The sequence below is a fragment of the Oryctolagus cuniculus genome, chromosome 16 (assembly GCF_051225735.1).
Source record: "Oryctolagus cuniculus isolate XC-2025 breed Fujian yellow rabbit chromosome 16, ASM5122573v1, whole genome shotgun sequence".
Classification (NCBI taxonomy): domain Eukaryota; kingdom Metazoa; phylum Chordata; class Mammalia; order Lagomorpha; family Leporidae; genus Oryctolagus; species Oryctolagus cuniculus.
The window spans coordinates 8,134,058-8,160,960 of record NC_142882.1 but is presented as its reverse complement, the minus strand read 5'-3'; the positions used below and the strand labels follow the sequence as shown (position 1 = coordinate 8,160,960).

At 38.8% G+C, this 26,903-nt stretch overlaps 1 protein-coding gene across 1 annotated transcript in view; it reads left to right on the top strand.

The window, feature by feature from the left end:
• LOC127490096 (vomeronasal type-2 receptor 116-like) overlaps positions 1-25,679 on the top strand; it is a 36,010-nt gene extending 10,331 nt beyond the window's left edge. The window contains exons 2-7 of the mRNA XM_089316340.1: positions 14,577-14,740; positions 17,719-18,004; positions 18,373-19,179; positions 19,874-20,101; positions 20,449-20,572; positions 24,745-25,679. Of these exons, the coding sequence (XP_089172466.1) occupies positions 14,577-14,740; positions 17,719-18,004; positions 18,373-19,179; positions 19,874-20,101; positions 20,449-20,572; positions 24,745-25,679 (2,544 nt within the window). The remainder of the gene's footprint in view (positions 1-14,576; positions 14,741-17,718; positions 18,005-18,372; positions 19,180-19,873; positions 20,102-20,448; positions 20,573-24,744) is intronic.
• The last annotated feature ends 1,224 nt before the right edge of the window (positions 25,680-26,903 follow it).

Genomic DNA, 26,903 nt, shown 5'->3' with positions numbered 1-26,903 from the left:
CCAAATGCCTTTAGGGTGGATTCTGAGGCCAGAGTGCTGTTTAGGACATCCACCATTCTATGAGTGTGCTGTGCATCCCACTTCCCATGTTGGATTGTTCTCTCCCTTTTTTGTTCTATAGGTTAGTATTTTCAGACACTAGTCTTGATTATGTGATCTCTCCCATCAGTAAATTTTAAAGAACCTATGCAAAGAATCCAATGGAGGATCTTACCTCAACGTATGACTAATAGCCCTACTTTGTGCCAACAATTCATTGATGCTGCTCTTCAAAAAATTTCCAAAATATATGGCAATTTATATTTATATATTATACACTATATGGATGATATTTTGATAGCTGGACCCGAGGAATTTTTGGTGATGCAATGTCTGACAGTAATGAAAGAGCAATTATCTGCTTTTAGTCTTATCATAGCCTCTGAGAAAATGCAACTTCAATATCCTTATCAATATCTAGGCTTCCAGTTGTACCCATGAAAAATACTTCCACTGAAAGTCACCTTACAATTGGATTCTTTACAGACTTGAAATGATTTTCAGAAACTTCTAGGGGATAATAATTGGCTTCATCCACATTTCCACCTCACAACAGGAGACCTTAAACCTTTATTCGATATCCTAAAGGGAGATAGTTCCCCTACCTCCCAATGAGTGCTTACTCGTGCAGCATGCCTAGCCTTGGAAAAGGTACAACAAGCCTTATTTCAGAGCTTTGTTTCTTGCATTGATTATAATCAACCTTTAATTCTTATTATTTTGATTACAGATTATTTATCCACTGCTCTGTTGTGGCAAGAGGCCCCTTTACTTTGGATATATTTACAGGCTACCCTTAAAAAGAATGTTGTACCATATTATAATGCAATAGCTGAGATTATAGCTAAAGGGAGACTAGCATGTAAAAAGAGAACCCTTAGAGAATGCTGGCTTGATATTTATAGAGGGTTCCAACATTGATCAAGCTTCAGTAATTTGTGATGATCACCGTACAGTTATTAAAACCCTATTTCATCTCTACAGCTAGTTGAATTAGCTGCTGTTGCACTTGCATAGCAGTCTACTTTGGATGTAGCGGTTAACATACACTGATAGCAAATATGTGTTCCTGTCAGTGACTCAATTGGAAACTTGTTCATTCCTTCCTGAATCCTCTGCTGCTTCTCCTTTGTTTTCTTGCATTTGCACTGTCATTCGACAGCATACCTGCCCTTTCTTTACAGGTCATATTAGAGCACATTCCAATGTTCCTGGACCTTTGGTAGAGGGCAAACATTTGGCAGATTCTGCTCTATGCATATATTCTATTGATACAGCAACAAAAGATCACATTTTACATCATTTAAATGCTCATACGTTATGCTTAAAACATAATATTACTTGAAAACAAGCTTGACAAATTGTAAAATTCTGTTCAACTTACTCCATCCAGTTACCAGTACCTCACTTTCAAATTCATCCTCGCGGTTTATTCCCCAATCAACTATGGCAAATGGATATCACCCACTTCATGGAATTGGGTAAACAAAAATATATACATGTGTCTATTGATACTTGTTCTGGATGTATTTTTGCTTCCTTACATACAGGTGAAGCTACAAGACATGTTATTGCCCGTTGTTACAAGATTTTGCTTCCCTAGGAACTCCAAAGCAGATTAAAATGGATAATGGAGCTGCTTATATTTCTGCCTCTTTTAAAAATTTTTGTGTAACTTTTTTATATCTCATGTTACTGACATTCCTTATAATCCTAAGGGTTAAGGCATTGTTAAATGTACACATAATACTTTAAAGCAATATTTAAAAAAAGGGGGGGGGGAGTTTGTGGTTCCTGCCCATTCTCCTAACAAATGGCTCTCACATGCTTTATTCATTTTCAATTTTTTCACATTGGATAAAGATGGTCATTTTGCAGCTGATCAAAACTGGCATCCACAAACAGCTATGACTATGGGAGTGTCTTGGTGCTTCACAAAGACCCCAAGAACAACAGCAGTGAGGACAGAGAAGCACAGAGCTGTGCAGACCAGGGTCATCCCCAGGGGATCTTCAAAAGACAGAAAGGTCACTTTTTTACAGAAGCACTGGTCTTGCTCCATGCTGGCATCTGATGTTCTGGACACTTCATACAATGGTCCATATGTAGTGAGAAATGTACAATAACATCATCCCAATTTCAGTTATTTCTGATTCACAAGGTACTTCTGGAATACCCAACTGAGCTATTTCAGGAATATTCTTAATTGATGTTGAAGACAGCATATAAAATGGCATCTAGGAAATTATTGGCTGTTATTCATGCCCAACTTCCTCATGTTAGCCAAAGTTATTACTACACCTCCCTAAGTACATTACATACTGATGGATACATTCTTTTTTTCTCATAACAAAGGTCATTCCTACTTAACCTTTCTTACCAGGCACACATTTCTATACTTGTGATGTTTCCATTTCCAATTTCCTTGATTTCCATTTTTAAAATCACCTGTTAGGTCATCAAAGAAGGAGGTACCTTTCTCTGAAGGGAGGAGAGAACTTCCACTCTGACTACAACCTTGTCTAAATATGATCAGAGTCGGTGAACTCAAAAGGCTTCCAGACCTAAAGACATTATTGGGGGCAGAGCCAAGATAGCGGAATAGTGAGGGTGCGTACTGATAGTCCTGGGAAAATTTAGTTTAATAAAAGTGGAGTTACGGTAGCCTCAGAAAAAGGATCAGGAAAAAATTGCAGAGGAAACTCTTCCGGATCTAGTGGCTGTGACTTGGAGGACCTACGGGGAGAGCAAGGTTGCCCACCGCGTGGAAGCTGAGCCACGGGAGCTGCAGGGTTGCGCACCAGTGCTGGAAGGGGAGTGGATGTGACACAGACGACCAGTGGGGAGAGCAGGGACGCCCATGGTTCTGAATCCACACATAAGCGCTGGAAGGGGAGGTGAGCTCAGTAACCCGAGACATTGGTGGGGAAACGGTGGACAGAATCTAAAGGGAAGCGGGCTTTGAGGCGGGAAAGTTCACCAGACTGACTACAGGAGAGAAGGAAAAAAAAAAGGTGGGGGGGGTACTGGTACAGAGGAGTTTCTCTCTCCACCAACCTTGCAAAGGCGAGCAAGAGACAAAGAGCAGGCCCCACTCTGGATATACATAACAAAAGGGGAGAGCTAAGGAACTGAGGCACTACAATTCAGTAGCCTAGGCAACCCAGTGGGAGTCCGCAAGAGAAACTGAGCCTGCACAGACTCTTTGGGTAGAAGCAAGAGATCAGAAGCTAAATACCATCAATTCTGCTCAGCCATGCTGTATTACTTACCTCCTGAATAAAAAAAAATGAAATAAGTAAATAAATAATTAAATAAGAGAGAGGTTTACCACTCATAACCTGAGGGTATCACCTTTGCACACCTGTAACCTGGAAGAACCAAGCAGAGCTCTCAGGCCACACCCATCTCAAGCCTCCAAGACTCCTCCAACAGCAGGCAGTCCACTTAACACAGACATAGTAAAAAAGAAACCTCGCAGTGAGGGAAGAGGAATTAACAATGCCAAGCAGCAAACACAAAAATCGAGGGAACAAGATCAATGATGACACTATGACGCCTCCAAATAAACAAAACACCCCAAGCCAAGATTATGAAGATGATGAGATAGAAGAAATGCAAGATACAGATTTCAAAAAATTTATGATAAGAACATTTAGAAGTTTTCAAAAGCAAATCCTTGAACTACAGAAATCCTTATAGGACAGGATTGAAAATCTCTCTCGTGAAAATGAAATTTTAAGGAAGAATCAAAATGAAATTCAAAAACTAGTAGAACAGGAAAGTGTGATAGTGAAGAGAAATCAAAATGAAATGAAGAGCTCAATAGATCAAATGACAAACACATTAGAAAGTCTAAAAAACGGAGTCAGCAAAACAGAGGAGAGAATATCGGACTTAGAAGACAGAGCACAGGAAAACACACAGTCAAACCAAAGAAAAGAAGAGGAAATTAGAACTCTAAAATATATTGTTGAGAATCTACATGATACTATTTAAAAAACCAACATTTGGGTTCTAGGAGTTCCTGAAGGCATGGAGAGAGAGAAAGGATTAGAAGGCCTTTTTAGTGGGATACTAGAAAAGAGATTTCCAGGTTTGGAGAAGGACAGAGACATCCTAGTACAGGAAGCTCATAGAACCCCTAGTAAACATGACCAAAAGAGATCCTCACCACAACATGTTGTAATTAATCTCACCACAGTGAAACATAAAGAAAAGATCCTAAAATGTGCAAGAGAGAAACGTCAGATTACTTTCAGAGGATCTCCAATTAGACTCACAGCAGACTTCTCATCAGAAACACTACAAGCTAGAAGAGAATGGCAAGACATAGCCCAGGTACTAAGAGAGAAAAACTGCCAGCCCAGAATATTATATCCTGCTGAGCTCTCATTTGTGAATGAAGGTGAAATAAATACCTTTCATAGCAAATAGAAATTGAAAGAGTTTGCCGACATTTGTCCAGCCCTGCAAAAGATACTTAAAGATGTGCTACACTCAGAAACACAGAAACATGGCCATCAATGTGACAGAAGGTAAAGGAAGAAAACCTACCAGTAAAAGAGCATAGGAAGCTCAAAGCATATACTAGAAAATATCTCTGGGAAAAAGGCAGGACAAAGTCACTATGTATCAAGAGTCACATTAAATAATAATTGACTTAGCTATTCATTTAAAAGGTAAAGACTGGCTGCATGGATTAAGGAACAAAACCCAACTATTTGTTGCCTACAAGAAACACATCTCTCTAACAAAGATACATGCATCTGAAAGTGAAAGGTTGGAAAAAGATACTCCATGCCAACAGAAACCCAAAAAAAGCAGGTGTAGCCATATTAATATCAGACAAAATAAACTTTAATACAAAAACTGTTAAGAGAGACAAAGAGGGGCACTATATAATGATTAAGGGTTCAATTCAACAGGAAGATGTAACTATTATAAATGTATATGCACCTAATTGCAGGCCACTGGTCTATTTAAAAGATATGTTAAGGGACTTAAAGGGAGACTTAGACTCCAATACAATAGTACTGGGGGACTTCAATACTCCACTCTCAGAAATAGACAGATGATCCAGACAGAAGATCAACAAGGAAACAGCAGATTTAATCGACACAGTAGATTTAAATGACACTATAGCCCAAATGGATCTAACAGATATCTACAGAACTTTCAATCCTACATATAAAGACTTTACATTCCTCTCAGCAGTGCATGGAACCTTCTCTAGGATTGATCACATACTAGGCCATAAAGCAAGTCTTAGCAAATTTAAAAGAATTAGAATCATACCATGCAGCTTCTCAGACCACAGCAGAATGAAGGTGGAAATAAGCAACTCAGGTAACCCTAGAAAGTATGCAAACACATGGAGATTGAACAACATGCTCCTGAATGAACACTGAGTCATTCAAGAAATCAAAAATTTCTGGAAGTAAATGAGGATAACAACACAACATATCAAAACTTATGGGATACGGCAAAAGCAGTATTGAGAGGCAAGTTTATAGCAATAGGTGCCTATATCAAGAAATTAGAAAGGTACCAAATAAATGAGCTTTCAGCACATCTGTAGGACCTAGAAAATCTGCAACAAATCAGACCCAAATCTAGTAGGAGAAGAGAAATAATTAAAATCAGAGAAGAAATCAACAGGATTGAATCCAAAAAAACATTACAAAAAATCAGCCAAGCAAAGAGCATGTTTAAAAAAAAAAATTGACACCCCATCGGCCCAACTAAAAAAAAGAAGAGAAAAGACCCAAATCAATAAAATCAGAGATGAAAAAGGAAACATAACAATAGATACCACAAAAATAAAAAGAATCATCAGAAATTACTACAAGGACTTGTATGCCAGCAAACAGGAAAACCTATCAGAAATGGATAGATTCCTGGACACATGCAACCTACCTAAATTGAACCAGGTAGACATTGAAAACCTAAATAGACCCATAACTGAAAAAGAAATTGAAACAGTAATAAAGGCCCTCCCAACAAAGAAAAGCCCAGGACCAGATGGATTCACTGCTGAATTCTACCAGACATTTAAAGAAGAACTAACGGCAATTCTTCTCAAACTATTCAGAACAATCGAAAAAGAGGGAATCCTCCCAAATTTTTTCTATGAAGCCAGCATCACCTTAATCCCTAAGCCAGAGAAAGACGCAGCACTGAAAGAAAATTATAGACCAATATCCCTGATGAACATAGATGCAAAAATCCTCAAAAAATTCTCGCCAATAGAATATAGCAACACATCAGAAAAATCATCCACCCAGACCAAGTGGGATTTATCCCTGGTATGCAGGGATGGTTCAGCATTCGCAAATCAATCAATGTGATTCACCACATTAACAGACTGCAGAAGAAAAACCATATGATTATCCAAATAGATGCAGAGAAAGCATTCGATAAAATTCAACATCCTTTCATGGTGAAAACTCTAAACAAACTGGGTATGGAAGGAACATTCCTCAATATAATCAAAGCAATTTATAAAAACCGACAACCAGCATCCTACTGAATGGGGAAAAGTTGGAAGCATTTCCACTGATATCTGGCACCAGACAGGGATGCCCACTCTCACCACTGCTATTTAACATAGTTCTGGAAGTTTTAGCCAGAGCCATCAAACAAGAAAAAGAAATTAAAGGAATACAAATTGAGAAGGAAGAAGTCAAACTATCCCTCTTTGCAGATGATACGATTTTTTACTTAGAGGATCCAAAGAACTCTACTAAGAGACTATTGGAACTCATAGAGGAGTTTGGCAACGTGGCAGGATATAAAATCAATGCACAAAAATCAACAGCCTTTGTATACACAAGCAATGCCACGGCTGAGAAAGAACAGCTAAGATCAATCCCATTCACAATAGCTACAAAAACAATCAAATACCTTGGAATAAACTTAACCAATTTGTTAAAAAATCTCTACGATGAGAATTCCAAAATCTTAAAGAAAGAAATAGAAGAGGATACCAAGAAATGGAAAAATCTTCCATGTTCATGGATTGGAAGAATCAACATCATCAAAATGTCCATTCTCCCAAAAGCAATTTATAGATTCAATGCAATCCCAATCAAGATACCAAAGACCTTCTTCTCAGATCTAGAAAAAATGATGTGGAAATTCATATGAAGGCACAAGAGACCTTGAATAGGTAAAGCAATCCTGTACAACAACAACAACAACAACAAAAGCTGGAATCATCACAATACCAGATTTCAAGACATACTACAGGGCTGTTATATTCAAAACAGCATGGTACTGGTACAGAAACAGATGGATAGACCAATGGAACAGAATTGAAACACCAGAAATCAACCCAAACATCTACAGCCAACTTATATTTGATCAAGGATCTAAAACCAATTTCTGGAGCAAGAACAGCCTATTCAATAAATGGTGCTTGGAAAACTGGATTTCCACATGCAGAATCATGAAGCAAGACCCCTAACTTACACCTTACACAAAAATCCACTCAACATGGATTAAAGACATGAATCTACGACCTGACTCCATCAAATTACTAGAGAGCATTGGAAAAACCCTGCAAGATATAGGTACCGGCAAAATACCCCAGAAGCACAGGCATTCAGTGGCAATATTAACTATTGGGATTGCATCAAATTGAGAAGTTTCTGTACTGCCAAAGAAACAGTCAGGAACGTGAAGAGACAACCAACAGAATGGGAAAAAATATTTGCAAACTATGCAACAGATAAAGGGTTAATAACCAGAATCTACAAAGAGATCAAGAAACTCCACAAAAACAAAATCAACAACCACTTAAGAGATGGGCCAAGGACCTCAATAGACATTTTTCAAAAGAGGAAATCCAAATGGCCAACAGGCACATGAAAAAATGTTCAAGATCACTAGCAATCAGGGAAATGCAAATCAAAAGCACAATGAGGTTTCACCTCACCCCAGTTAGAATGGCTCACAATCAGAAATCTACCAAAACAGATGCTGGTGAGGATGTGGGGAAAAAGGGACACTAACCCAATGTTGGTGGGAATGCAAACTGGTCAAGCCACTATGGAAGTCAGTCTGGAGATTCCTCAGAAACCTGAATATAACCCTACCGTTCAACCCAGCCATCCCACTCCTTGGAATTTACCCAAAGGAATTTAAATTGGCAAACAAAAAAGCGGTCTGCAGCCTAATGTTTATTGCAGCTCAATTCACAATAGCTAAGACCTGGAACCAACCTAAACACCCATCAACTGTAGACTGGATAAAGAAATTATGGAATATGCACTCTTCAGAATACTATACCACAGTAGGAAACAATGAAACCCGGTCATTTGCAACAAAATGGAGGAATCTGGAACACATCATGCTGAGTGAAATAAGCCATTCCTAAAGGGACAAATATCATATGTTCTCCCTGATCAGTGACAACTGACTGAACACCAAAAAGAAACCTGTTGAAGTGAAATGGACACTATGAGAAACGGTGACTTGATCAGCATAGCCCTGACTGTTAATGAACAACTTAATATGTTATCCTTCTTAGTGTTTTGTTTGTTCTACTTAATATTGCTGGTTGAATTTGGTAATTAATACACAGTGATTCTTAAGTGCTGAAATTTAACTGAAATGTGATCCCTGTTAAATATAAGAGTGGGAATAAGAGAGGGAAGAGATGTACAATTTGGAACATGCTCAAGCTGAATTGCCCCAAATGGTAGAGTTAGAAACATACCAGGGGACTCCAATTCAATCCCATCAGAGTGGCATGTACCAATGCCATCTCACTATTCCAAGTGATCAATTTCTGTTCACAATTTATCATAATGAAAGGACTAAGAGTCAAAGGGATCACATAAACAAGACTACTGCATGCTAATAGTAACCGATAGAATAAATAAAGGGGAGAACGATCGAACATGTGAAGCGAGATACACAGCAGCCTCATAGAATGGCAGATGTCCTAAACAGCACTCTGGCCTCAGAATCAGCCCTAAAGGCATGCAAATGCGGCTGAAAAGCCCGTGAGAGTATTTCATGCATGGAAAGCCAAGACACTCTGGAAAAATGAAATGAAACAAAACAAAACAAACAAACAAACAAAAAAAAAACAAAAGGACATAAATGAAAGATCTCAGTGAGTGAGATCCCAGTGAAAAGAACAGGTCTTCAAAGAAGGAGGTACCTTTCTCTGAAGGGAGGAGAGAACTTCCACTTTGACTTGACCTTGTCTAAATAAGATAAGAGTTGGAGAACTCAAAAGGCTTCCATAGCCTTGGAAACTCACGACTGGAGCATAGGGAGATTACTGATGCCATAAACAGGAATGTCAATTTGTAAAGTCAACAACAGGAGTCACTGTGCACTTACTCCTCATGTAGGATCTCTGTCCTTAATGTGCTGTACATTGAGATTTAATGCTATAACGAGTACTCAAACAGTATTTTTCACTTTGTGTTTCTATGTGGGTGCAAACTGTTGAAATCTTTGCTGAATATATACTAAACTGGTCTTCTGTATATATAGAAAATTGAAAATGAATCGTGATATTAATGGAATGGGAGAGGAAGCAGGAAAGGGGAGGGTTGTGGGTGAGAGGGACTTCCTTGGGGTGGGGTAAGCCAATGTAATCCATAAGCTGTAGTTTGGAAATCTATATTCATTAAATAAAAGTTAAAAAAAGGCTTCCATAGCCTTTGCGACTCATGACAAGAGCCTAGGATGATTACTGATACCATAAACAAGAGTGTCAATTTTTAAAGTCAGCAACAGGAGTCACTGTGCACTTACTCCTCATGTAGGATCTCTGTCCTTAACGTGCTGTACATTGTGATTTAATGCTATAACTAGTACTCAAACAGTATTTTTCATTTTGTGTTTCTATGTGGGTGCAAATCTATATGTGTGTGTTGAAATCTATACTTAATATATACTAAACTGGTCTTCTGTATATAAAGAGAATTGAAAATGAATATTGATGTGAATGGAAGGGGAGAGGGAGCGGGAAATGGGAGGGTTGTGGGTGGGAGGGAAGTTATGGGGTGGGGAAGCCATTGTAATCCATAAGCTGTACTTTGGAAATTTATATTCATTAAATAAAAATTTTAAAAAAGTATAAAAAATAAAATAAAATAAAATAACCTGTTAAAATCTAAATTAAGATAACATTTTTAAATAAGGTAAGAGTTTGTAGAAATTGTGGAGATTGAAGAGGTATAGAAAACATTTAGAGAAGGATATATACATATATATAGATAGATAGAGAGAGAGAGAGAGAGAGAGAGACAGAAATCTGTTCAGATCTGGGGTAAAAGAAACACTGATAGAGGCATGGAGCTGGGAGCCCATGGCCTCACTTCAGGATGTGCCCAGTCTCACTGATGGATAATCTCCAGGAAGGAAGAACAGAATGCAATTTTCAGCCAACATCTGAATGGGCCATTGTGATCTGGTGTCCAGTCAGGGAGTCCTTGAAAAACACCAGAGAGTGTCCCTGGCCTGAATTTCAAGGTTATTTCAAACTTTTCTCCCAGTGTCACATGTTGGGCAAATCCTCATGAAAAGAAAATGTGTTGGGACAAACCAACATTCCCAGAGCTGAGACAAGAAGCAAGAAGTGTGGAGTGTCTTGTTTTCTAGCTTGTGAGGAGTCCAAAGGGGCAGGAGATTGGCTGCCCACTGGAAACAGCATTTCTTGGATCAACATTATTCTGGCATTCAGAGCCTGGTACCTGGCCAGGAGACCTTCTGAAAACACTGGCGTGTAGCCCCAGCCAGAATCCATCAGTCATCTCTAAGACTTCTTCCAGCCCCACATGAAGGGCTGATCCACACAAGAGGGAGGGAGGGAGGCTGAAAGGATAGAATCCCAGCTCCAGGGGATTGATCTGGCCTTAGTCAGCCAGCACTAATCACTTTTAAATGGCTGACAGGGACCCAGTGTTTTAGGGAAAGTGAGAGTGACTATGAAAGAGACACTCTGAAAAAAAGTGACAGCAGTCTGCATGCTCACCAGTCCAGTGAGATTAAACAACTTTGGATGCACACCACATAGGAGTTGCAATCTGAGTCACATTGGAGTTGCTCTCCAAGTAATGGCACCAAAATATTATGGGAAATGGTGGCACAAAAATTATTGTTACTTTGGTTCTTTGCCTCATGTGGAAGAAGAATTTCCAAGTGGACGGCAAAGAAATTTAAAAGTATTTATTAGAATCAAGGACCTCCAGCCAGAGTGGCATGGAGGGGGGCTTCCAAGAGAGGAAAACTGTGAAAACCCACATTCATTTGGGTGAACTTCTCAGGTGCACGAAAGCTGAAAAATGGAGATTTTCTTTGTTCATAGGTATGATTTAAAGAGGAAGTACTCAGAGATTGGGTAGCCATATTTGTGGTGTTTGAAGTAGAGAAGAGGAAATGGAAAAGGAGAAAGGGACTTTAATGGATGACTGTGTCAGAAGAGTTGTGATTGACAAAGCTCTCAAACCATGGTAGATTGTCAGGAAAATTAGAATATTCTAGTCTTCCACCACTTGCAATCATTGTTGACAAATTTCAGGGTTGAGATTGTATATTATGGCTGTCCTCTTATGTAGCATGCTATTTTTTCTCCCCCCTTAGCTGACCTTTTGTTCTTTTGAGCCTCTGTGACCATAGTCACTTTTCATTCTCTCAAAGAACACATCTCTGACCCTTGCACCTAGATGCTACATTTCAGCTCAGCCCATGTGTGACTGGCCATTTCTGATCACCTGAAAGGTATTTGATTTATGTCAGGTTTGAGAGTTAGAGATAGACAGGATAGCATCTGTGAAGTGCTGTAGGATTAATCTCAGTCACTGAGAAGAGACATTAAGCAACAGCCTGGCCATATCAAATACTGATCAGGACATCATCAGCAACCGTGGTTATTCTTTTCTTTGACAACAAATTTCTGATAGTTGTAGCCAATGGAACATAGTGAGGTGGTCACTCTTTGTGGTTTTGAAAAGTTTTCTAAGTTTACTGATGATTAGCATCCTTGATAAGGCCTTTTGCTCATTTATCTCTGCAGAATGTCTGTTCAATTGCTATACCCATTGTTGATGATATTGTTGTTGTTCCTTCTGCTTTTTAAAATATAAGTTGCAAACATGTTTCTGAAAGAAGGTGTGGCTATATTCTCCCAATTTCTATCAAGTGTTTGACTCTTGAAAGCTCTCCCTCCAGTTATGTAAACATGGCCCAGGCCACTGACTGCAGTCTGATGTCCCCACCTTCCCTAAGCTGTTGCTTTCTCCGGCTCTCAGCTGCTGGGATTATGTGTGTGTTCTTGATCGTACTACAGATCTGCACCTTCCACACTGATCCACAACATTCTTCTTCCTTCCATAGAATTCCAACTGCATTTCTTCCACTCTTACTTTGACTGTCTACTCCTAGCCTAGAACAGTATGCCCTTCCCTCTTCAGCCATCTTGGACTTCCCCCAGTAATCAACAGTGTTAATCCTAGGTAAGATGGATAATAGTAGAAACAGATTCTTGGTAGATTACCATATGTGGCAAAACTAGCAAAGTACTAGGTATTGTTATATTCAGAAGAGTTGCATCAGATTAAGTAGGGCTGGAAGATGCATTATGTGTGGATTCTTGGCTGGGACATAATGCAGAACATTTAACAAAAATGCACCATTGTAGGCTTTACATACAAGCATAACTAATTTGGAGCTACTGAGAACTGACACAGTGAATGCTGATGTGCTAGAGCACTTCTGTGTTGTGGATTTGCTTTATTTCTTTTTCTGCTTGCTATGACATTATTCTTGCAGTGGGCTTATAGTGATTTCTACTTTCGATTTGAAGTGTGTTGAGCCTGAGAAGATAGTTCAGGATAAAGTCCATTGGAGACAGTGTTCCCGATGCAGACTGAGTGTAAGTTCACGTGGGTGTTCCCTATACACACAGAGAACTCTGTACTTACCAACTCAAATGTCCACTTGCTTTCATTTTTGTAAATTGCTGTATAGTGAGCTAAACGTTATTAGACTTCAATAGAAATTATAAAACATCTCAAATAGAAAAAATATTACCAACTTTTAAGGTAGTGTTGTTAAAATTAAATTTAGACAGAAATGTACAATCTCAGATTTTTATACTTTTATGCAGTTAGCATATATATTTCCATATAAGACTGAAATTCTGCATTTGAAGCATTCATCCCAATCTATAAAAAACATCAAATTCAGCATTAAGAATTCAGAAGATAGGCCTGTGCTGTGAGTCACTAGGCTAAGCCTCCACCTGCAGCCCTGGCACTCGGGGTTCTACTCCCAGTTGGGGGACCAGTTTTGTCCCAGTTGCTCCTCTTCCAGTCCAGCTCTCTGCTGTGGCCTGGGAAGGCAGTGGAGGATGGCTCAAGTGGTTGGGCACCTGCACCCACGTGGGAGACCAGGAGGAAGCACCTGGCACGTAGCTTCAGATCTACACAGTGCACCGACTGTAGTGGACATCTGGGGGGGGGGGTGAAAAACAGAAGGAAGACCTTTCTCTCTGTCTCTTTCTCTCACTGTCTTACTCTGCCTGCCAAAAAAAATGCAGAAGATAAAAAGTGATGACTATGAGGGAAATAGTTAAGCAAAAAATTAATGAATATATATTGATGAAATTCATGCATGTTTGGTTCATAACACACATTGTCCATGAATATTCTGAAGTCTACATTCTGGCTGGTATTTGCAGATTTATAGTAAAAAGTGAGAAGTACTCAAAAAGTCCCAAGTTCTCATGAGTGCATCAACCAAGGTTGTAAGTGCAAAAACAGATCAGCATGGGATTACTGTGGTTAACAGCAACCTGGAAGGGTTTCATGTTTTACAAATAAAGATGAAGTGATTTGACATCCTGAATGGGAACTTCTGCATTCAGGGTGATTACTGGTTCCACAGTTATTGAAAACCACACGTCCTAGTGGGTATCTCTGTAAACAGGATTGGTTTGGGGTCTGTGTGGCATCAAGAAAATGTGTGGTTGCCCATTGCTATTTGGGTCTTTGAATTCTTTGACACTAGAGATTTCTGGTCTGAAACACTAATGAGAACCTCACCTGATGCCTCCCTTCATGCCCTCTGATGCAATCCAGGTACATAATTGTTTATGGGGTGGTTTATTGACAATGCCCTTGGACCAAATGTAGCTAGCAGGAGTTTCTCCCTTGAGTCTTTGTATCCATGGACTTGGAGGAAATCCTGGCACCTGGGTGAAGAGGATGATTCACAAACATGTTTTTCTTGTTGTGTTTTTCACCAAGACAGAAGACCTGAGCTGCAAAGCCTTGGGGCAGAAAGGGTTTCAGATTCCCCCATGGACGGGTGGACAACTGGTGGAAAGAAGTCAGATGGAGCAGTATTAATGTGGCCTGACTCAAGCAATCACACACACACACACACACACACACACACACTTTCTAGTTATGCACCTGCATAACGCTGCATGTTCCACTGCAATTGTGTCTTACAGTTTTTCACAGATTTCAAAGATGTTTCCTTTGATTTTTCTGTTGCTCTTTCTGCAGCTGTATCTCCTTGTGACATGTCATGATGATCACAACTGCTTTTTCCAGATGAAACGGAGTTTTTTCAAGGATGGAGATGTTGAGATTGCTGCCTTTTTCCCCATTTACAGATACCTCGTTGATAGAATCATGAATAATTTCAAAAATAATATAATATTCAGAGGGTAAGTTCTCTTTGCCATAATCCTTTTCCCTTGATTTGCATAATAGCTCCTTGTTATTTGGTCTGCTAATGATTGATAAATGCATTCTGTGTTCCTGCCCTGTCCATCCTCTGTCCCTCCTAAAAAATTGCTGATAGTTAGTGTGGGGTCAAGAGAAAGACAGTTCTTCTTGCCTGGCACCTTGAATAATTCAGGAAATGTTACCTGATAAGAGGAAGGAGAGTCTGGTTGGTATGTTCCTGTCATTCCCTATGCATGTTCATCAGCTCAGGGGCCTATTGTGCCTCAGTAGCAGATTATTAGAGAACCCACGCATTGAAATGAACAAACCTGAGTTAGATGAGCTCTTCCACATGTGCTCACAATGTTTTCTAATATGTGCTAGATTTGGGATCATAAGAACACTTCATTTTTTCTGCAGTCATAAAGGAGAAAAGATATTCAAGAAAGTAAGTTTTTTATTAGGTAAAAGTAATCTCAGGGCAACACCTTTGCACAAATAAAATAATAATTAAATTTTAATGAGGAATATACCTGCAAAAATTTTAATGATTGTAATCCACAACATTGACGATGTGTCCATGAGTCTATCATTTTATCAGGAAAATACATTTCAGATGGGGTTTTATCTGCTTCTGATCCTCTTTCAGATACTTTCTTTTTTAGCTAAATATAAATGTTTCATTATATATATACTAATGTATATATATATATATATATATATTAAATTTCATTCCTACACAATATACTATCTTTTAGGACAGCGTACTTATTTCTTCACAAATATTTTTCTAATTTTCTAATTGATTTCTACTTTAATGCTACAGGAATTATGTTGACACTGCATAGATCATTGATAGAAAGTAGATATCAGGACATAGATCACTGCAGTATCATTAAAGCCAATGGATTTGAGAAGTATAGTTTGTGCCACCAAAGTGAAGCAACTGATGAAGTATTTTAGGCATTTGTCCAAAGATCTCTCCTGAAAATATTTAATTTGGATACTAGCTTGTTATAATATTCACTTCACATTGATATTTATGAATTCACCTAATATGATATTTGCACATTGTATCTCATTTATAAATATTTATACAATATTAGCAGTAGTATTCTCCATGTTTTTGCATACAGCACATCATTTAAATGTTCTCTGAAATGGTAGAGACCAGGAGGTAGTGAATTTCCAGTAGCAGGAAAAGATACTATGAATAGAGCCCAGGTTCCTCCAAGATGTATGCCATGCAAATGGGAGATCAAAATTAAATCTTAGCAAACCCGGGAGAAAGTACCTGTATTGATGATACTTGGAAAAAAAAGCAATACTGAACTATCAATAGACACTATACCCTGCAATGTTAGATTCATGAACTTTAGAACATAAAATAACTACTGATAAACTGTTCTTAGAGACAAGAAACAGAGCATTAAACAGATCAAAAGGGCAACTCTCAAAAAGCCCAGTGCGTCTAAGAGCATTCTAGATATTTTGGTGCTGGCAGGAGCTGGTGAATAAAATGAGAGCATGAGGAATTGATGGAAGTGTAGAAGAATGAGGAGAGGAACAGACATACATGAAACACAAAACTGAATATTATTTGATTCATTTAGCAAGGTCTTTCAAATTTCCTCATTCTACAAAGTATGAATGAAGTATTTGATAGCACATATTTATAGGAACTATATATATATAAAACAATATATATAAAGCAACATGATTATAGAACACCTGTATATAAATAGAGAGAGAGAATAGGTGTATAATATGCATACATACATATTATGTTTCACCATGAACCAAGAAATAAAAAACTGTCACTTCCTCTGGAGCACAAAATGACCCTTAACAAGCATTGTACGTGACCTTGTCTATTCATCAAGACTCAACACAAAGGACATCTGAAATAAAAACAAAGGGCTGAACATTTGCATTCTTTGTCAAATGTCAGATCCCAGAAACGAGAAATGCATCATGTTCATTGCATGGAAGGCTATTTATGTTCAATTCTGTAGGGAAAAATTGAGAGAAGAAGGCCTGTTTGGAGTAAACACTGATACCACTGGTCATGATTTACTTTAACATATGCTTAGTGTTCTAAATAAATCCATAACTGTCTTAGTTGTAAAGAGTCACAGGTCTCACAGCCCAGTGTTTCAAGTCCACCTACTGAGTGTTTCAGGCTTCTCTAAAGTGCTCCTCCCTTTTCACTGCTTTCCATCTTTCAAGCTCTGAATTTGGTTTCATTCTCCTGGCTTGTGATAGTGGTTGATGGGTAAGTTTGATGGGGAAGATATTTTTCAGGATTAATTCCAGACTTCCATCTACCATCCAGTGCTCTGATATCATCCTCTTGCGGATCACATAGCCTTCAGTTGAGATACTCTCTTTGCACATTACAACTTGCAGCCTTATGGTCATATGACTCCTATTTCAAGAAGTGTTTAATGATGTGATAAGATGAAGAATCATTGCAGTTTGTGATTATAGGAAATATTTATAGAAGCAATGCTCCAGATGATGTGCCTTTCCTTATGTTTTCTTTGACAACTGCAATGTTCTTCATAGGTGTCCATGATCTTTAGAGAAGGCATTCCAGAGCCTATTTATAATTTACACTAGAAATCAAATAAAGAACTTAAAAGAGATAGCTGTTGCCAGAGATGATTTAAATCAAAATGCATGGGCAGCCATGTGATAACATGCCCAAGATTATGGTGTAAAAACAGATCTTATATTTCAGAATCATTTAATCTGGGAGACCAGGATCTAGGTAGTAGCAGCTTTGGTTCTGGTGAGGACATGGGTCCTGCAAATATGGCAGTCTTCACACTCTGTCCTTAGCAAATGTGCAGAGAAGGGTTAGAGCATATGAATTTTTGGCCTGGTCATCCATCTGTCACAGTAATTACAGTAGCATAGATGATAATATGGATTGGAAGCTTTTCCCTTAAAGATCCTTGTGACTTCCATGCAGGTTTCAGTCCAAAAACTACCAGTATGTTCTGGCCTTGGTTTTCGCTATTGAGGAGATCAACAAGAACCCCTATCTTTTACCCAACGTGACCTTGGGATTTGATCTCTATAATGTCATGCACAGTGACATGATGGTGATAGAGAATCCCTTCATCTGGCTTGCGGGACTGGAAGAGGACATTCCTAATTACACATGTAGGAAACACAGCAAGTCTGTAGCTGTAATATCAGGCACAAGTGTTGCTATCCAAATGGGGACACTGCTGGAACTCTACAAAATTCCACAGGTGAGTGTGCAAGGGAAAGAAAGAGAAAAAGCACATCAACTTAGGTGGCTTATTTAGACCTAAAAATTTAAGCAACAGAGACCTTCTACATTTGCCACAGTGTGTGATCTAAAGAGAAGGCATTCAGAGGATTGATGGATTAGCCACAATTATTCTGAAGCAAAAATGTGGGTGAGTGAAAATGAGAAATGTTTTCATCAACTTGTGAGGCTAATGACTCATGAACTAGGAATCTCATGTAGTGGGAGATGAGAAAAAGGAAATATTCTAAAATCTTCTGACACTTCCATCATTTGCTTAATTTCTTCAGGAATAAGATTGTACACTATGGCAATAACCCTACACATATTTCTTGCATTTTCCCTTAGCTGACTCTTGGGTCTTTTGAACCGCTTCTGAGTGACAGTGGTCAGTTTCCTTCCCTCTATCAGATGGCACCCAAAGACACTTCTCTGGCCCATGGCATGGTCTCCTTGCTGCTTCATTTCAGCTGGACCTGGGTGGGTTTGGCCATCTCAGACCTCCCAAAAGGTATTCAGTTTATGACTGATTTGAAAGTAGAGTTGCAGAAGAATGGCGTCTGTGTGGACTTCGTGGAACTGATCCCAGCCACTGAGAACTCACATTCTTCAGTCCACTGGCCATACCACATCCAAATCATAAAATCATCAGCAAATGTGGTGATTCTTTTCTGTGACACTGATTCACTCATAGGTGTCAGCTTTGCAACATGGAGATGTGTAATGACATGGAAAGTTTGGGTCACAACCTCACAGTGGGATTTTGCCAGTTCTGAGAAACCTTTCCTGCTCCACTCATTCCATGGGACCCTCATTTTTTCACACCACCATGCTGAGATCTCTGGTTTCAAAAACTTTCTTCGGACAGCTAACCCTTCCAAATACCCAGAAGACATTTACCTCTCTACATTCTGGTCACTGGCTTTTGGTTGCTTATTCACTGGGACATCCTGCAACACCTTGCAGAAGTGTCCACTGAATGCCTCCTTGGAATCCTTGCCTCCACATCATTTTGATATGAGCATGAGTGATGGGAGTTACAACATATACAATGCTGTGTATGCTGTGGCCCACAGCATACATGAGATGCTTCTACAAGAGTTAGAAATGCAGCCAGGGAACAAGCGGTCAAAGGTGGCATTTTCTCCCTGGCAGGTAACTTGGTTTCCATTGTTGACAGGTACTCCTGAAGTGATCCCCTTAAGAGCTTCTGCAGGTGTTCAAACCAAGTAGAGTAGCATATTTTCTCCAGTCACAAGATATAAATGAGCCTGTGCCTTTAATATGTCATTAAAGAAAGGGTTCCACTGACAAGTGGGAAAGTAACTTGGCTAAGCATTAATGCTGTGTCTTAAAGAGTACTCACTCATCCTGTCAATTTAATTTTGGATTTGCAATACTTAGACTGTTTCATTCTGTTTTCAATCTCAGCAGTATAATAATTATATTTACTGTCAATTGTTGCTCAGGATGTTCATCTACAATGAATAGAACAGATCTCATATAATTTGCACACACTTGTTTATTCTGGTAGCTGCATTACAGATGATTGTCCTAGGTACACTGAGAAAATAAGTGAGTGTTGGTAGCTTGGACTCCACAGTTGGAAATGCTCTGAATATCACAGCTAGATATTTTTGATTGCCATTGTATTTGGATGAAAATGAGTGAAGTTGTACTTACTTTGATGTAGTTCTCATCAGTTTTTTTTTTATTGTATTTGGTTTGGTGGCTCTAAAAAGATTCCTTTGTTTATTTGTGATCACAGAGAAAAAGAGACTTTCTCTAACCTGGGTTTGGTGTGTTATCATTTGGGCAGTCTTCATGTGAATATGATGCATTTTTTCAGTTGCACCCATTTCTCAAGAACCTCCAATTTACCAATCCTGCTGGTGCCCTAGTGAATTTGAATCACAAAAGAAATTTGGAAGCTGAATACGACATTCTCAACTTTTGGAATTTTCCGTATGGTGTTGGACATAAGGTTAAAGTAGGAAAGTTTTCCCCATATGTTCCGCATGCCCAACAGTTGTCTCTCTCTGAGAATTTGATAGAGTGGGCCACAGGAATTACAGAGGTAAGTTGGAATCTTCATAAGGATCACACTGCACACTGTTACCCCCAAACTGGTATGGGAATTTGTGCAACATGGCTAATTAATAGGACATTTAATGACATTAACAACTCCTCTTCCAATCTAAATACTTTGTTATGTTTTTAGTGTCTGAGGATGGACAGTACACACCCTCATTCCTCCACACATTTTGATTCCATTTATTTTAGAAAATCAAATTGCATGCTGTCATTATGTCAGAAATAGGTGTTTACCATTTCAGTGAATAGGTTTGCAGGACTTGAAAACCCTCTACTTGGAACTTAAGTAATAATCCCAACTCTGACCAATGCTCATCTGATTTTGCTCAGACTCCACACTCAGTATGCAGTGTGAGTTGCAGCCCTGGATTCAGGAAAGCCCCTCTGGAGGGAAAGCCTACCTGCTGTTTTGATTGCACACCTTGTCCTGGGAATGAGATTTCCAATCAGACAGGTAAGTCAGTGCCAGCCTCATGGAGAAGTTAACACCTGTTTCTTAGAATTTCCAATTCTCCATGGAAAGATAAAATGTGGAACATGACTGCTCAGAAAATTCTTCCATCCTTCAGTAGAAATTAATCCCTTTAATCAGTAATAATCCTCAAAAGAAAAAAAAATTCCCACACTACACTCTGCTTCATGTAGTGTTTGTGAAATCATATGAAAGACTTAGTGTCACTGGAAGGCAGACTGTGTTGGAGTTCAGGATTATATGTGTGGTAAAAAATGAATGAAACCAATATTGGAGAATATTCACTCCATAAAGCAGTGTAGGATTTCTAAGATTTGTTCCATGAAGCAGCAATAGGCTATCATCACATGTATTGTGAAGATTTTCAATTTATGCTCATGTTGTATGTGTAGTTATTTTCACCATATTTTTAGTATCATTCTAATTTTTTAAAACTTATTGGTGATAATAACAGATTCTGTCAACAGAATACAATCCGAGGGAGTACTGTGGTGTATATACTAATTCAGTATAGGTAAATTCATGTCTGTGTTCCTTGTTCATGTATAGATAAAAGTGCTTTCACCAAATTGAAGTGTCGCATGCTTGGAGTGAGAAAGTACAACTCTAATGCATATGTGTTATATGAAAAACAATCTTACAAATCAGACATTATTTCATCAAGGGATAATACTCATAAAATATCATAAATGGGGCTAACCTTAGCCTTTGAGAAAAATCACTGTTGCTCAAAATATGAAACTTCAACAACATTCATATATTTACAGACATATACACATGTATAAAATCTATTTCAAAAGAACGCAGGCTGACATCAATGGTAAAAAGTATGCATAGCAAGAAAGGTCAGTGACAGCAAATTCAACACAAGTCCTTGAAGATAGGATGTGGACATTATAGGAAACTGAAGTAAATAAAAATTGGAAGAATTTAAAGTTGGTAATCAGAAACAAGCAAATTTTATTAACCTCAGTAAGAGGGAATGGTACAAAAAACAAGATTAGCTGAGGCAGTCTCTTCAGATATAAAAAATACTAATATTAGAACATATTAATTATTTAATGGTGATACATTGAAGAATATCAAAGGAATTCAGAAATTTCCAGGTAAAAATATTATGAAATATATTGAGAAATATTTGAAAAATCCAAATATCCTCACAGTTATTAAAATAATTCCCAATACTTTTATTGTGATAAAAAATTATCAGACGACTTTTACCAAACATTCACATAGGAAAGGAAATCTTGTCTGAATTCCTGCAGAGAACAGGTAAGTGCAAAAATTCTGTTTCTTCTACAGCAACATCTTAACTTGTTTGATCAAATATTGCCAGATAGTTTTGCAAAATGAAATTGTAAGACACTGTTGTTGAAATAAATTCACACATTTGAAATATCGAACATGGAAAATCCAAAAGTATTTTTAAATAGGTTACATCATGCCCCAAGCATTGCATGCAATGTAATTCAGTTTATAATCCCTGAGAAAATAGTAAGAAGAATTAGCATAACTGAAGAAAGGTATTTAATAAAATCTAAGGGATCTAAGAATTGTAAACAAAGAAGAAAAAACTCAAAAACACCAAAAAGTAGGATCAATTTTCAATCCTAAAGAGTGTTTTAGAATGCTAAAAAACATGGAACTTATGGCTGAAGATTGGATACAAAGTTGAAAAAAGAATAACTTCTGCAGGAAATTACCAGGAGACTGCTCTGTGCATATTATCGAAAAAGAAAGACATGCAACTTACTAAAAAGGAAGATATACAAGTGGCATTGTTTTCAGCTGATACTGGGATGCTGTAATGAGGTTAGTGAATCAATAATTGAGTTAAGTAGAGCTGGAATACAAGATTAAACACACAGAACAGTTATTTTTGCTGACCAGTTATGGAAAATGAAGCTATGAAAGACGGCACATGTAATGTCTCAAAAGTATGAAATATCCAAAGGTTATGACTAACTAAATATTGGCAGATATCTGCAAGTTGAGACATCAGACAACAATGGGTTAATATATAGAAAAGAAGAGAATACTGACAGACCTAGAGGGAAAATTCATGTTCAAGGATAAAATGGCAAGAAAGTAGAAATATGCCAGTAGGGTTCAAGGAGAACTACAGACTGACTTTGATTACAGGCAGCATCCTAGTGTGTTCCTTGATGGAAACATGCTCAAGGGTGGCAACTAATCCAGCTGGTATCAAGTGTACATCTCTTCCGTGTTTCTCTGGAACTTGAAACCCTGCCTTCTGATGGTGTTCTCTCAATCAGTGCTTGCATCTAGAATGACTTAATACAGACGCTATCTAAGAGAGATGTGCTTTAGTGAGATGGTTGTGTGCTTTCTGTGCACCCAAAATTCACAAAGTAAATCTCCCAGTCCATGTTACTAAGAATAGGAACCTGGGGCTGGCACTGTGGCACAGTAGGTTAAGCCTCTGGCTGTGATACCAGCATCCCAACTGGGCACCACTTCCAGTCCCAGCTGCTTCACTTCCAGTCCAGCTCTCTGCTGATGCTTGGGAAAGCAGCATAAGATGGCCCAGGTTTCTGAGCCCACACCCACATAGGAGACCCAGAAGAAGTTCCCAGTTTCTGGCTTCAGAGTGGCTCAGTTCCAGCTATTGTTGCCATCTGGGGTCTAAATCACCAGGTAGTAGATCTCTCCCTTTCTCTTTTTCCATCTCTTCCTTTCTCCCTCTCTATACCTGTCCTCTGTCCTTCTCCCTCTCCCTCCCTCCCACTTCTCCTATTTTGGAACTAAGTCTTTCAAGTAAATTACAAATAAATAAATAAATAAACAAATACTTATTGAAAACAGACTTGAGCCCTTGGGTGGTTGATGAGGCCATGAGAGTACAGAGTGAATAGCACCATCAAAACAAGGGCTCATTACAGGCATGGAAAACCAAGAATCTGGCAAAAAATAGCCCACACTGAGGATCTCTATGAGTCCTTAATGGAAAGAAACAGTCATCTAAGAAAAATATTCTCTTCTCTGAAGGGCAGAGAGAGCATCCACTTTGCTTATGTCCATGTCAAAATGTTGACTTAGTCTATGTTTACAAAAGGCTTCCATAGCTTTTACAATGCATGGCAAGACCCTCAGGTGATCAGTGATGTCATACATAAGAGTGTTAATTGCTAAAGGAACAACAGAAGTCACTGTGCACTTACTCCCCATGTAGGACCTCCATCCCTAATGAGGTGTACTATGAGAATCGACTGCAAATTTTCCCCCAAACTGTATATGTTGTGTGTCTGCATTGATACAAATTGTTGAAATCTTGGCTTAATATGGAGTTGGTCCTCTGCATATAAAATCAAACTAACAATGAACCATAATGACAAGGATTGTGAGAGGGAGAGGAAGGTGGGATGGGAGTTGGGGTGGGAGAGTGGGCTTAGGGGAAAGAACCACTATGTTCCTAAAGTTCTTTCTATGAAAAAATGCATTTGTTAAATAAAAAATTAAAAAAACAAGGGCTGCTACTTGCTCTTGTTCAAAGTAAGGATGCAGCAAGTATGCACCATGTATAAGGGCAGAGTAGCCCTCAACACCATGGAATCCTCTGGCACCTTGATCACCACTTCCTAATCTGAAGAAACCATGAAGAAGGAATTTTTTGGTGCTAACAAGACACAAGTTAAGGTATGTTTTTAAATCACCATGAGTAGACTCAGGGACTAGGCCTTAGGACTTTGTAAGGAGAAAAACAGCATGTACTCATCAGTATGGAAAGGACTTATGGAGGTGAAGTAATAACTCTGGATAACATGAGGGAGATGGGCATGAATGATGACCAATAATGTCCTAGATGTCATTTTTGTGTGCTGTCTTCAAAATCAAATAAGGACTATCTGCCTAAACTATACTACATTGGTCTTCTGTATATAAAGATCTTTGAAAATGAATAAAGAAGGATATGATGGCTGAGGGAGTGGGAGATGTGATCGTTGTGGGTGGGAGGGAGGTTATGGGGGAAAAGCCACTATAATCCAAAAGTTGTACTTTGGAAATTTATATTAAACAAAAGTCGAAAAAATAAAATAAAATAAAAATAAACAAGCTAGTCAGGTGTTCAAGAAGGACCTTGTAAATTAGAAATAGCTGAACTTTGGATAACATTATTCTACATTTTTCACCAGATATGCACCAGTGTGTGAAGTGTCTTGATCATCAATATGCCAGCACAGAGCAAGACCGCTGCCTAAACAAAGCTGTGGCCTTCCTGGCTTATGATGAACCATTAGGAATGACCCTGGTCTTCACAGCTCTGTGCTTCTCTGTCCTCACCACTGTGGTTCTTGGGGTCTTCATGAAGCACCAAGACACTCCCATAGTCAAGGCCAACAATCATTGCCTCAGCTACATCCTGCTCATCGCCCTCGTCTTCTGCTTCCTCTGCTCCTTACTGTTCATTGGTCGTCCCAACACAGCCACCTGTGTCCTCCAGCAGACCACATTTGGAGTGGTATTCACTGTGGCTATTTCCACTGTCCTGGCCAAAACTATCACTGTGCTTCTGGCCTTCAAGGTCACTGCCCCAGGGAGAAGGATGAGACACTGGCTGCTATCAGGGGTACCTAACTCCATTATCCCCATCTGCTCCCTGATCCAACTTGCTCTCTGTGCCATCTGGCTTGGGACTTCTCCTCCCTTTATTGACACAGATGCACACTCAGAGCATGGCCACATCATCCTGGTGTGCAACAAGGGTTCGGTCACTGCTTTCTACTGTGTCCTTGGCTACCTGAGTTCCTTGGCCCTGCTGAGCTTCACTGTGGCTTTCCTAGCCAGGAATCTGCCTGACACCTTCAATGAAGCCAAGTTCCTGACATTCAGCATGCTGGTGTTCTGCAATGTCTGGGTGACCTTCCTGCCTGTCTACTACAGCACCAAGGGGAAGGTCATGGTGGCTGTGGAGGTCTTCTCTATCTTGGCCTCCAGTGTGGCACTCCTGGGCTGCATCTTTGTTCCCAAGTGCTACATTATTCTCTTCAGACCTGAGAAGAATGCTTTGAAAGGATTCAGGGATAGAATAGTTTCCAAGGAAACAGATGTTCTGAAGAGTGGCTCTTAAGGCTCTCGCAGTTTTCAATGGTTAGTAACCAAGATTTATGAAACCAATCTTGCATTCTGATGTTATAAAATAACTTGCAGAATATAACCTCCTTATGAGCAATTTATACTTCTCTTAAAATGTTTTTGTTCTGAAGGACCAATTCACAGAAAAGAAAGGGAGAGTGGGAGAAACCTTCCATCTGGTGATAGATTCTAAAGGTATCTACAGTGGCCTAGTGATAGTTCATGCCAAAGCAAGGAGTTTAATTCAGGTGTCCATGTGAGTGTCAGGGCTGGAAAGATGTAGGCCATCTTACACTGCTTTATCTTGATCATCAACAGGGAGCTGGATTGCAAGTGGAGCTGCCAGGACATGAACTGGCACCCACATGGGATGTCAGGGTTACAGGTGATGGTTATATCCACTACACCCCCATGCTGGCCCCATTCCTCCTCTCTTCTTCAAAGTAACACTGTGTACAAATTTCTTAGCCTGGGTTTTATGTTCACAAACACAAACCTATCTCAGACATAGGCTCTCCTTGAAAATTTTATTTCTACATTTGCATTGTCAGCTAGTCAACACTGTAATATTCTTATTTTAATAAAATGAGTTACATGTTTGTTTACTGTTTTCCTTCATTAGAGTCTATATTAAAGTGGGCTTCATAATATAGAATGCATATTTTCAGTGCAACCATTAGACATGTTAAATCATTTTAATTATATATCATTTCATATTGATTTAAAATGATGTGATAATCACACACCAAGTTTTAATTATATGTTGGTAGAAGGATTCTGCAAACTTCTTTTCACCTGTTCGTTTCTTTTTCTTATTAATTTTGGCTTTAAATTTCCTTTTGCCAATACCAAACATAAGAAAACAGTTATTAATCTTGAGGAGAAAAGAATTCAACAAAGTAGCAGTTTTAAACTAAACTAATTTCATTTAGACATTTCACTCTTTTGTGCGACAATCATCTATGTCATATTTTAAAATATGTTGGTCACTACAAATCAAATTCCTTATCCATTTACGGTTACTCTCAGTTCCTTCTCTTGCCATTCACCCAATCACCAATCCATTTCTGTTTCCATAGATTTATGGTACTGTGGGTTTTTTATAAATTAAGTATTGGATTCTGTGGTTTTAGGTGACCTTTCATTTTGCATGGCGTTTTCAAGGGGAATCCACATTATTGCAGGTATCTACATTTTTCATGACAAACTGATAATTCCT